Source organism: Heloderma suspectum, chromosome 5 (genome assembly GCF_057233095.1).
Source record: "Heloderma suspectum isolate Gila_16-S chromosome 5, 16-S_ref, whole genome shotgun sequence".
NCBI classification, from domain to species: Eukaryota; Metazoa; Chordata; class Lepidosauria; order Squamata; family Helodermatidae; genus Heloderma; species Heloderma suspectum.
Window position 1 is genome coordinate 111,157,718 of NC_139462.1, and position 12,188 is coordinate 111,169,905.

The window sequence follows — 12,188 nt, forward strand, 5'->3', positions numbered from 1 at the left end:
TAAAGACAAAAGGAGGCACAAAAAGTTTTGCACAAAATGTGTATGTGCTAATTTATATGTGTATATGTATAAATAGTTACCATAATTTAGATAGAAATACAACGCATTTCACCATAGTGGGGAAGACTGTGACCAGGTGACCTACGTGTCTGCTCAGGCTGCTGTCTGATGGGCAACTTCAAGGCCCCTATTCTGCTCTCCCTTCTGATGGTTCTTTTTCTTCAAACTGCACTGCACAGCCCTTCAAACAGATGATACCTTCAAACAGAGGACCGTCCGATGACAGACCTTTAAATAGAGAGCTGTCCTCTGTATAGTAAGACACAATGTGTTTCACATATGAACATATCTAACGAATATCCACCTTCTATGAATCTTTGTTTTGAAGCACCTTAAGTTGTTCAGTGTATTCACAGCTGTACTCAATTTAGTGCTACATGATTTGTTGTGCAGTAAAGATTTACCTCCTATGAGTTGGTACAACAAACCAATACAACCATTTTACAAAATTTTAAAGGCTTCCAAGAAATGCATACAATGGAATTTATTAGTTATCTATTATGCTTCAGGTACATTATTTTATAAATGTTTCCATATAATGTTGTGTTGCAAATATCATTTTCTACATCTCAGATTTCACTGGAGCTAAAGATTGCTCTTTTAACAGAAAAGATATACATAACCAAATCAATTCAAAGCTGATTAACTGGGGAATAGTTAATGTTGTAAATTAGTAAAGACCTAACCTAAAAGAAGAAAACAATGGCCTTTGGCAAAGAAAATTGTAGGGATATCAGAAAAAGGATTAATATATGGCACATTATGGCAAGTAAACTAAGGAAGAATACATAAAATATAAGAACAGCTGAGCCCAGCTTGACAGCGGAAAGGCAAACTAGATTCATTCTTCAATAACAGCAGTATATAATTACAAATTATATTTATCAATGGTCTTAACCACATAGAGAATATATTATATATAAATCAGGTCAGAATCTACATTAGGGGTGCCAGAGGCAGATGGAGGCCCGTTGTAATTCCATTAAGTTGTTCAGATTCATCAGTGACACTGGTATCAAAGCATAATGTTTCCAACACATTTTTATCAGATCCCAAAGAAGTTAGACCGAATTTACATGTCTCATATATAAAAAAGTAGTATGGCTATAAAAGTAAAAAGAAAAACTGCTTTTTTCTTTCCTTTTTGCTTTCAACTTCCAAGAAGAAGTATCAAAGAACTCTGAGTTTTAAGAATCCTTCAACATTACTTGTTCACTACAACAGCACCTTGGACCGGAGGTGTATACTGGTGAGCCTGAAGCTTTGTGAGGATGTTCTGCCATTGCTTGATGCCCATTACCCATTCCTAAGGAATGCACTGACATGGCACTGTTAAGTGGCAACATTACGACTCACTTCCTTTTCTGACCCTTTAAGGCCTAATTCACACACACATGTTCAATTATTTATTTATATCCCACCCACTATGCCTCAAAGTTCTCTAACAAGGCTAACCAGAGGCCAAAAAGCAACAGATACAGAAGACCACTGACTTTGTAATAAAGCTTTAGCTAAAAGCTTATTTAAAATAGCAGCAGGAGCAAACAATACCATACAGCTCTAACTCCGAAATACCTAGTGGAATAAAAAGAAAAATCACAGCTTCTCTAAAACACTGAGGGTCAAACTAGACCAGAAATTAATTGCATGAAAGTTACTAACAACAAGGCATGGAGAGGAAGGATTAACCCTTCCTCAACCTGCCACAATCCCCTCAAAAATCCCCCTGCCCCATAAAGTGGCTATTAGCTGCAGAGAGAAGCTCCCATTGGCAGCACAGCAGTTGATGGTGCTTGTTTAAAATAATTAAACTCCAAATGTGTGGAGAGATTGGAACAGCAATGAAGTCTATATAGAGAATCCAAACATTTTCTTCCAAAGGAAGATTTTTAGTTAAAATCAGTTATGCTCATTCTGGCCACATTGTTTAAAATGTTATTCACAAACAAACAGAATAGCAATTCTCAAAATTTATCAGAAAACTAAAAAAGGCCTACCTTGGAGGCAGCCTTTAAACCATAGTTTCCTCATTTGAACATCAAAGGAAACTATGGTTTAAGGAACCAGAAAAGCAGGGTTTTGGCAAGCTTTTGGTAAAAGCCTGCCAAAGCTGGGCACATGAGGGGAGGACAAGAAGGCAGGAGAGGGGAAAGGAAGGAGCACACAGGGGACACCCAACTCATTTCAAGTCCAATAAGCCATGGTTTATCAGACCAAGATTAGTACAGCTGAACCAAAGTTAAACATGCACCCCTACAGTAAATGAAAGCTCACCATGCAATTCCTCTCCACACTGTCTGACGTCAGTTTACACTTTATTTCAGGGGCAATGTCTACAGAGAAGAGAGGTATTAGCTGAAGTGTTTGGATCAAATTCTATTTGTTTTTAATGTACTGAAAGTGCAAAAAGAAAACACAAACACTTATTCCGCTCAGACACACATGCACCAAAAGCATGTTTTAGGGATGCCCATGTTGCTCTTGAGCTTGGGAGACCTGGATTTACAACTATTCAGAGCATGGTCTGAGGGCGCATGATCAAATAACACTGCTGAAGCTAAGCAGGTCTAGATCTAGTTAGTGTCTGGATGGAAGACCAACCACCTATGAAGCCTATGTACATCATCTTGAGCGCCACAGAAGGTGGAATACAAACATAACTAACCAGACCCTGAAACAAAAAGTTGCAGTATGGAGTGCTTCTGTTCAGGGTTCCAGCCACTCAGTTTCCCTCCTCCCAGGGTTTCATTTCCCCACACCGCAACAGTCAGAATTTCACGTCCACTGAACATACTCAGTCCTCCCTTGGCTGTTGGGGGTCCTCCATTTTGGAGGTCTGAGGTATGTGAAATGGACATACTGGCGCCCATTCCCAAGTATATTAAAAACATGGATTTCTATATTGATTTATCAGGACACTTCCTTTCCTGTAGACATTTCCTTCACTTCTGTCCCTGGGGACATTTAAAAATAATTTTTCATTGTGAACCAGGAAAAACCTATCCAGACAATAAGTAGGTTCTCTCTACAATTTTTTATATCTATGTGGTTTCTTCCTCTGTCTTCCTTCTCCAATGAATTCATTCTATTCTCCCTCCCAGGCAGTTCTGAATTTGTTTCTGTCTCAATAGTCAGCATTCTGTGGGCACTGGGCATGCTTATTCCCCACTTGGGCTGTTTTTTGTAGTTCTCCCCCACTTTAAGAATTTTTTCTAAAGATTTTTCGTACTTCTGAAAACTTCAGGGTTACCCAAAATCTGCTGATACCTCCTTCATGCAGACAGCTGTTGCTGTTTTGGCTACATAAACAACAGCACTCAAATAACTGAGTAAGAACTAGAATACAGGATAAACAATTAAAATAAATAAAAATAAGTGCAGCCATGAGCTCCCCCAGCGGCTTTGGGCAACTATCATTTCACAGTTTTTCAGTGGAGATTATAATCACATAGCTCACAAAGTTATTATGGGGATGAACATAAGGAATTTGGATTTAAGTCTCAGTGGAAACATTGGGATTTATTTCTGAGTAAGTGTAGTTAGAATTAGGCTGCAAGACTCTTTGCACAATAGGAATCATTACCAGCCTGCACAGGGTAAGAGTCTTGCTGAATCAAAGGTCCATCTAGTCAAATACTATATTCTTCCAGTAGCAGCCAGTTAGATGCTTCTGTAAACTTACAAGCAGGAGGTAACAAGTTGTTTTCCCAGAACCTGGTATTCCTGTATTTACAGCCTCTGAACATCCATAACCACTGATAGTGCTATCCTCCATTTTTTGGTATTTAAAGCAAATTCCAGCACTGATTTCTCTGTGCATCTCTTTCAATTAAACAGAAACGTCACACTTGTATCACTGAAAATGGCCATGGATAGTATTTTTCTAATCCAAAGAAACTTCTTAACATTAAGGATTAGAACTATTGAGTTGCGATGGGGGAGGTCACAGAATTTGAGGTGCCAAATCAGAGTAAGATTTTTCAGCATTCTTATTGGCACAGCAACAAAATCAATTTTCCTCCTTTGGAAAAAAAAATAGTAAATTCACTGCTCCTAAATAAATAATGCTAAACAGTAATGGGGAAAAAATGTGTGGGGTGTTTGTGAATTGTTCTATCGTTGCAAAAAAGAAAGAGTCATAGTAACCACATCTACAGACACAAACACACACAATAGCATCCTCTTCCAGCACCATGAGCATGTCATGGAAGGGATGACAAGAGGCTGTCAACAGCTCTACACTGTAGACAAAAAAAAGAGACCAACAGAGATAAAAGAAAGGGATTGGGCATGAGGGCTAGAAAAGAGAGGAAAGAAATAGAACAGAGGGATGTTCTAGAGATGTATACAATATAGTGGTTAAGGGCGCAATCCTATGCATGTTTAGACAGGAAAAAAGTCTCACAATTCCCAGCATGACCCAGCCAACATGGCTGGCTGAGTATGCTGGGAATTGTAGGACTTTTTTCCTTCTAGACATGCATAGGATTGTGCCCTAAGAGGCTGTGCTATAAGCCAGGAAGTCCCTAGTTCAAGCCTCATCTATGTCATGAACTCAGTAGGTAGTAAGACAAAGCTGTGTGTTACAGGATTGTTTCAAATCTGCTGACTGTTCCAAGGCTGACTGATGGCCTAAACAGACACAGTATGAAAGATCCATGATTGGATCTGCCAACAAATTTGACACCCCACCCCACATGCATGCACACTTAAAAGCAGCTCTGAGTGCCTCTAGGTTTGATCAGAGCAACAGGCCTGAGTTAAGCAGGTTAAGCCTGTCCATCAACACACACTAGTTTCCAAACCTAAATACTTTCCACAAAGCTGCTATGAGACCTGCAGCAGAAAAATTCGGGTGCCTGTATCATGCATGCATTTTTTTCCAAGTAAGGGGCTCATGGGGAGTGGGGCTGGGGGGTGGGGGTTAGTTCTGGAAACCGGTAGCAGTATATGGAATGCTAACAATAAAAACAGTCACTCCATAGTGCCATTGCTCTGAGAAAAATCAGAAACACTGATCCACAACTGCTTTAAAATGATGCTTTTGGGTTTTTTTAAAGGAGCAATGAGTAACCATTGCCTCCACCCGCTCACTTGTGCTATCTCTGAGTGGCATAGTACTTCTCCTCACAAATGCTTCTCTCTCTGGAGTGGTGCATTAGTTAGGAATGGGCCCAATCATAACCACCACATCACCTAGAGGGATTGAGCCTGCTGGGCCTAACCTCAAAAATCACGCTTCCCAGAGAGGCTAGCAAGTGAACAGGTGAGAAATGAACAGAGGTAGCAGAAGCATCAAGGAGCTGCCTCCACCTCCATCTGGGTGATGTAACAAGAAGTTACAGAACTGCCCAAAGAGAGTGCTTCCAACTGCTACACTGCCAGAGGCAGAGCGTAAGTGAGTGAGTGGAGTTTGTGGCAGCCTCTGCTTATTTGCCCACCCTCTCCCTGTGGTCAGTGACAGATATTGGGAGAGAAGTGCATGAGTGAGTGGAGGCAGCGGCAGCAGCTGCCAGCACTCACTCTCTCTATGGGCAACTGGGAGGAGTTACCTCCTCCCAGGGTAACATATGGTCCCTCCCAGAAAGTCTAATCCCAGTTGCCATTCTGCCTAGAGGGAGAGGGCAGACAAGGAATAAAGGGAAGAGCAGCACCTGCTCATTGCTACTGTTACTTGCTCACTTATCCTCTTTGGAAACATAGTGACCATAGCAAGGAGCAGCCACCTCTACCCTATCTGGTCCCTCTGGGCAGCTGGGGTAGGCCCAAAACCCAGAGAGAGAGGGCAGGTGATCAATCAAGGGGAGGCAAGAAATGACAACAGCAAGGAGCAGCTATCTCTGAGCAGTCCAGAAAGATAAGTACTGGCATGTGAACAGAGACAGCTGCTCCTTGCTGTAGCTACCTCCTCTTGACTTATTGCTTGTATTCTCTCTGGGTAATTCCAGAGGAGGGCTCCTAGTGTTATCAAAAGGCGTTGTGCAGTTATTCCAGCTTTTCTTCCTTAACAGGTTTTTCTGTGGATGTAAATAGATGGGAGAAGTGGTGGAAAAACACAGAGCTACAGATTGAAAGCAACAACAAGACTGAGGGGAGATATGACAGCGCTGTTCAAGTACTTGAAAGGTTGTCACAGAGAGGAAGGCCAGGATCTCTTCTTGATCATCCCAGAGTGCAGGACATGGAATAATGGGCTCAAGTCAGGAAGCCACATTCTGGCTGAACATCAGGAAAAACTTCCTGTTAGAGCAATACGACAATACCTAGGGAGGTGGTGGGCTCTCCCACACTGGAGGTATTCAAGATGAGGCTGGACAGCCACCTGTCAGGGATGCTTTGACTTGGATTCCTGCACTGAGCAGGGGGTTGGACTTGATGGTCTTATAGGCTCCTCCCAAGCCTACTGTTCTATGATTCTACATCTGTGGACACACACAAGTAAAATTCTGTGAATGAGGCAGTGTGACTGCGCAATAAAAGTGTCACCTGGACGCACCCTATATTTTGCTTGGACATGGTGGCAAGAAGCAGCCACCTCCCAGAAGGAAAGGCCAGGTGAGCAAACAGAGCTGTCTATTTCTTGCAACTACCATTTGGCTGCCAAATTTAGCAGATAAGCAAACAGCGCCTGCACCACCTCTTTGACTCTGGGTAGGAGACATAGGAACTGTCGCGGAGGAGGGTCAAACATCCCACTGGGGCCTTCTGCAGGTATTTTCAGCAGCCCACCAGGGGTGAAAGTGCTGGGGTCTCAGCAGCTGCCCAACTCTGCCAGCCCTGACCACACTTTTGTATGTCTGTGTCGTTACTCATACGGATGTATACGATGAACTCCGAATTTTCAGAAACGTATCGATGATAATGATGAGAAAAGGGATACAGAGGGAAGCCTGGATTGACAGATAAAGTATAACAGCAAACGAAAGAGGTGGGGAGATAACGGTGGAGAGGAGAGAAGCAGCATAACGACACAACATTTTGTATTGGAACAGAAGAGAAACAAGAGGAAGGGGAGAGGAGAGAGAATAGGGGAGAGGCGGGGATGGGGGGAAACGAGAGGGAAATAAGGCGGGGAGCACTGAAATGCCGCTCAAGCAACCTCACCCTGGCCTGTCGCTCCAGCTGGGAGTGAAGCCCGGAGCTCTTCAGCCTCTGCACGATCTGAGCAATGGTCAGTGAGAGACCGCCATCCTGGCCTAGCATGATTCCCTCGATCACTCACCCGCAGGGGAGGCAGCTCTCCTCGGCCTCTCGGCCCCTGCAGGTGGGGCTGCGCAGCGGGCGGACTGATTTCAGTGACGCTCACGCCGAGCCCCGTCTCAAGCTTGAAGAGTTACCCAGGCGTTGCCGCGCAACGGCAAGGAGCAGGTGCATCTGTTGGGATTCCGTCGAAAACGTCTCCGTAGAAAGTAAAGTTCCGCGTCCTTCCACCGTCAGCGTTACCCACAATTGTAGACGCTGTCCTGGGCACACTTTGAGTAGTTGAGAAAAACAAGTACGCAGGCTCAGGCTCTTCCCATAGGGGTTACTTCTGAGTAGGCATTTAATAGGATTACACTGTAAGTCTGCTTTTCTTACTGAAGTGGCAAGGCTGGCAATGGACTCAAATGCAATTCTGTGCAGAATTATTTTCCTAGGCAGTTGTGTAATCTGACTTCTGTGCTCCCTAGCTCTACAATAGGGCTATATGATTAAGAATGCTGCCACAACTTGTTGCTGTCCCTTTAAAATTGCAAGTAAAAAATAATAACTAAGCCCTCTGCCATGGATTGGGGGGCAGGTGCTTAGATCTCAGCCTCAGTGTTCCTCACCTGTAAAATATGAGTATTAATTGGTTGTTTGATTGGGTCTTTGCCCTGCTCTATTCTGACATTGGAAATGGTAGTATTCAAAAAAACATTAGGGGAACATTCTTCCCAAGACACTTTGCCACTGACCTTAAGGTGGCTATTCATGAACAAAGGAACTTAAAAGGGAGGCTGCAATGAGAAACTGCTGAATTAAAATGTATCAAGAAGTTTAATTCTATGTTTATTAGCTTACCAATGCCGGAATGTTTGTGTTATCACCAACACTGCTTTGTGAATGGTCACCACGAAGCTTTAACAGTATATTGAGGTTGCAGAGACAAGCACAAATAACTGGAATATAAAATTAAAGGATAGCATTACAGTCCAGCCAATTTGAGATTAAAATTTCATGCATCTGATGAAGTGGACAATGCCCACAAAAGCTTAGGCCCGAATAAAAGTAATCTTTAAGGTGCCACAAGAGTCATTGTTTTTGCTGCAACACACTAACACAGCTACCCCTCTGGAAAAAGTCAAGGTCAGCTAAAGTTGTGGCCACAACTAAAGTTCATCCCCATTGCTTTCATTGGTTCTTAGGGCCAAGCTAGGTGAGATGGAAGTCTGCAATTGGACCTCCCATCTCTAAATTTTTGGCAGACAGCAGATGAAATATGTTGGGCATGAGGGCAGGATGGATCATGGTGCTGGGAAGAGCACTTAACCCTTTTCTCCCACTCCATTTTCCCAATAATAATTGCCTCCCTGAAAAATTACATGTATACGCTGTATGCACATACGTTTTCTCTAATGGGGCAAATAACAGCGGGGGCGGGGGTCATTAGGAAACAGTGCAGAGGAAAGAACCCCTTCAGATTGGGCCACAGTCCCAATCTGGATCACTCCCACTCCTGGAGCTTCTATTTGCCAAAAGTTAAAGAGATGGGAGCTCATGTATCTCTGTTGTCTCCTCCTGTTTATCCCTCAGTTATGAGCAACTTTAGTTGGATCACAGCCTAGGTATATAACCTTTCTTATATTAATTATGGGTGCTTGCAAACTAGGCTTTTATTATGAAATCACCCTGCCTCATTCATAGAATTTTATGGGAGGGTCCAGATGATGTTATCTTCCATTTTTAACCCACGGGTGTTTCCCCACCATTTCTTCCTTCTTTTTTTTACCAAAGAAAATATGCTAAGGAAGGAAAGATGGAGTAGCTCCACAGCATGTTTTGATTGGTAGTACTAGTCCATCTAGACGCACTCTATATAATATAGAATGGCTTTTAATGACATGACAACTTACTCTTTCAACATATCTGTAAAGGATATTTAAATGCCATATCCCTGGAGAAATATTGTACATTCTTCATAACTAAATAACGACATTTAGGGCACAATCCTATGCAAGTTTAGACAGAAAAAAGTCCTACAGTTCCCAGCATTCCCCAGCTAGCCATGCCAGCTGGGGAATGCTGGGAGTTGTAGGACTTTTTCGCTGCCTAAACATGCATAGGATTGTGCCCTTAGAGAGCAACACGGTAGAGAGAGATGTAATCTTACACGTTGGAGTCTGTAAGTGTTTTCCTATTATAAGTCTATGTTTATGCTGAGTATCTATAGGGTAAGAGTGGTGAGATGAGATGAATGGTGGAGAGAGCAATCCTATGGCCACTAGACACTGTCTAGAGGGCCATAGGATATGCTCATTTCCTGGAAAACCGACCACCCCCCTCGTCTGCACTGTCTCCACAAGAGAAGCGCAGAGCGACTGAAAAGGGGCAGGGCGGGGCTGGGGGGCGTTCCGGGGCAGGAAGAGCGGAGCTGCACATACCACACATCCAATGTATCATACGGCAGCTTCCTCTCCTGGTCACGCCCCCCCACCCCGCCCCGCCCCGCTAGACAGCCAGAAAAAGCTGTCTAGCAAAAAATTGCAAGGCAGGAGAGGCGCGGAGGAAACGATCCCCCCCTGTGCCTCTCCTGCCTTGCTTTGGACAGGCGGTTGCCTCCGAGGTCAGAGGCGGCCGCCTATCTAGTTAGGATTGCACCCTGAGTGAGTGAGAGGGCAGGTGAAATGTGTGCTCTAAAAGCTGGGTGCTGTGCTTGTGTGACAGACAGGGTTTAGAACACAGACAGGGATATGATTTGAGATCGAGATCAGAGATGTGTTAAGATTTTAGAACAGAGAGAGAAAGAGAGAGAGAGAGAGAGAGAGGTCTTCAGTGATCGTGAAGTGTTTGATTTGAGAGTGTGATCTGGTGTGTGGTGTATGAGAGAACATACATTAATAGTACCATTAAGAGTTGCTTATTTACGGTTCAACAACTTATTTGCTGTAATTAATCAAGTTTATTTATTTAACCAAATCCTACACCTTCTGCTCTTGGCTATGTAAGGGGAAGGCAATAAATGAAACAGTACAGGTGATATTATAAACAAGTGTGTCCTCATAGATAGAGGACCGAATGTGGCTTGGACCCAAGTCTTAAAAATCCTGATGGCAGCATGATTCCGTTTGGGGAACCTGTTTCCTACTTGGGGTGAGAAAGGCCTTAGAGAAGGGGTATTCTCACTGGTAAGAGGCAGGAACGCCACAGATGAACATTTGAATCCCTCTCCAAACTTCAAAAATGTACATTGGAAAATCGTATTTGTTTGTTTACAACATTTTTCCATGCATGAAATGTGGCCCCAGTCAATTTGAGGCAATTCCTCCCTCTCGTTACAGTGCGCATACTCAGTCTTGTCTAAGGGCCCCCCAAACCTCAAATGAGGATTTTGGGGGGTGCAGGAGGCGGTAGTGGGAAGGAAGGGACAACAACATCTGCTCGTGCAGTGTTCAATATGGCCTATTATATTTTAATGAAGTTGTCAGTTTCTTTAAGGAAAGGTATGGCAATGACAAAAGGAGTAGAGGAGAAAGGGTAGGGTTACAAGGCCAAGGCCAACAGGACCTGCAAAACGGGGGAGGGGGGAGGTGTCTACTTACACAACTACCCGACTCCATACCCTAGTTAGCCCTGCACTGTGTTGCATTCATCAAATCAGTAAATTCTAGTGCTACACCAGCTCAACAGAAAATTACGGGAATCACATTTTGCATTACTGTAGCTCTAGTCTTTGTATCTGTCTGCTGACTGCAATCCTAATCTTGTTTGTCACAGCAAAGCTTTATTGTCTTGTTTGTGTAGACAGAGCCATAGCCTTGGCCTGAAATATCTACAGTAGATATTTGAAAATAACCAATTCATAGATATCAGTGTAATGAGATTTTTATCCTAGTGCTACAGATGTAATCTTCAGAGTATAGGGGGAATGGATAATATATTTTGACATATCACTGCAGAAAAGTACTTTCATTGCCAGCTATTCTTTGTGAAGAGCAGTATATTTCATTAACTGAGGAGTGAATCTGAAAGCTAAATTTAACTGCCAAAGACTTCAGAACTCAGTGTTTGTATTTAGAGAATTATATTGCTTTAATTCTAGATTTCAGGTACATTATTATTTTTGTATTTAACATTTGAAAGAGGTTAAGGTTTCAGCTTTCTGATAGACATAATCTTGTGGATGCAGTTCTCAGTCCACTTACTCTAAAAAACATAATGTGGACTTCAATTAGATTACTCAGGATGGTGATCAAAAAGCACAAAGAGGTTAGCTATTGTGCTATTCCCCAGCCATGGCAAGGTTGCAATTTCCAGTTTTCACAGAGCGGGGGTGCTCTAGGGAAGATAAATTTCAGTTATGGGGAGCAAGTTTCACAGCAAGGTTCAAAGACTTCCTCTTAGGTATATTCAAGACTAAATTGCAAAAATCACAGTACATTTCCTATATATCTATGTATGTGGTCCCTAACCTAGAGGTGGCACCTCCACACCCTTCTTAAATGACTCTGAGGTCCCACAAAATGTTGGCATCAAAATTAAGTAATGAACATAAGATAAGGAGTTCCCAAATATCTATGTGCAAACGTCTGATAAAACAAGAAGACAAGGAAAGTGATCACAAGGCAACAAGCAGAAATGGAAAGAATGAGGAGAGGACCACAAGGATAACAGCAATAAACAAAAGGGTACAACTATTTCCTGTCAGCTTCCCTCCCTAGCTCTGGAGTTGTTTTCTTTCAGGCCTAATGTAGTCACAAGATTTCTGAACAACTATGAAGTCCTTTAGAAATAGTCTTATCTGATCAGCCTGGTGCTCTCAGAACTCTTTTCCCTGACATGCTAGTTTTTTAAAACGTGGATGGAATTTGTTTGTATGGAGGATCATTCAGCCTTGTGAAACACGCTTGCATTCCACCTGCAGTTTGAAACAGTACGGCTCAAAAGAA

The 12,188-nt window shown here is 42.8% G+C and overlaps 1 protein-coding gene across 6 annotated transcripts in view; it reads right to left on the reverse strand.

The window, feature by feature from the left end:
* TBC1D19 (TBC1 domain family member 19) overlaps positions 1-7,387 on the reverse strand; it is a 109,110-nt gene extending 101,723 nt beyond the window's left edge. For 4 of the 6 annotated variants that reach the window (XM_084856971.1, XM_084856970.1, XM_084856972.1 and 1 more), the window contains exon 1: positions 7,165-7,376. In XM_084856971.1, the coding sequence (XP_084713097.1) occupies positions 7,165-7,263 (99 nt within the window). In that variant the 5' untranslated portion in view covers positions 7,264-7,376. Of the gene's footprint in view, positions 1-7,164 lie in introns of all 6 variants that reach the window. The other 2 variants (XR_014792184.1, XM_084856973.1) reach the window with 2 other exon arrangements.
* Between the last annotated feature and the right edge of the window lie 4,801 nt (positions 7,388-12,188).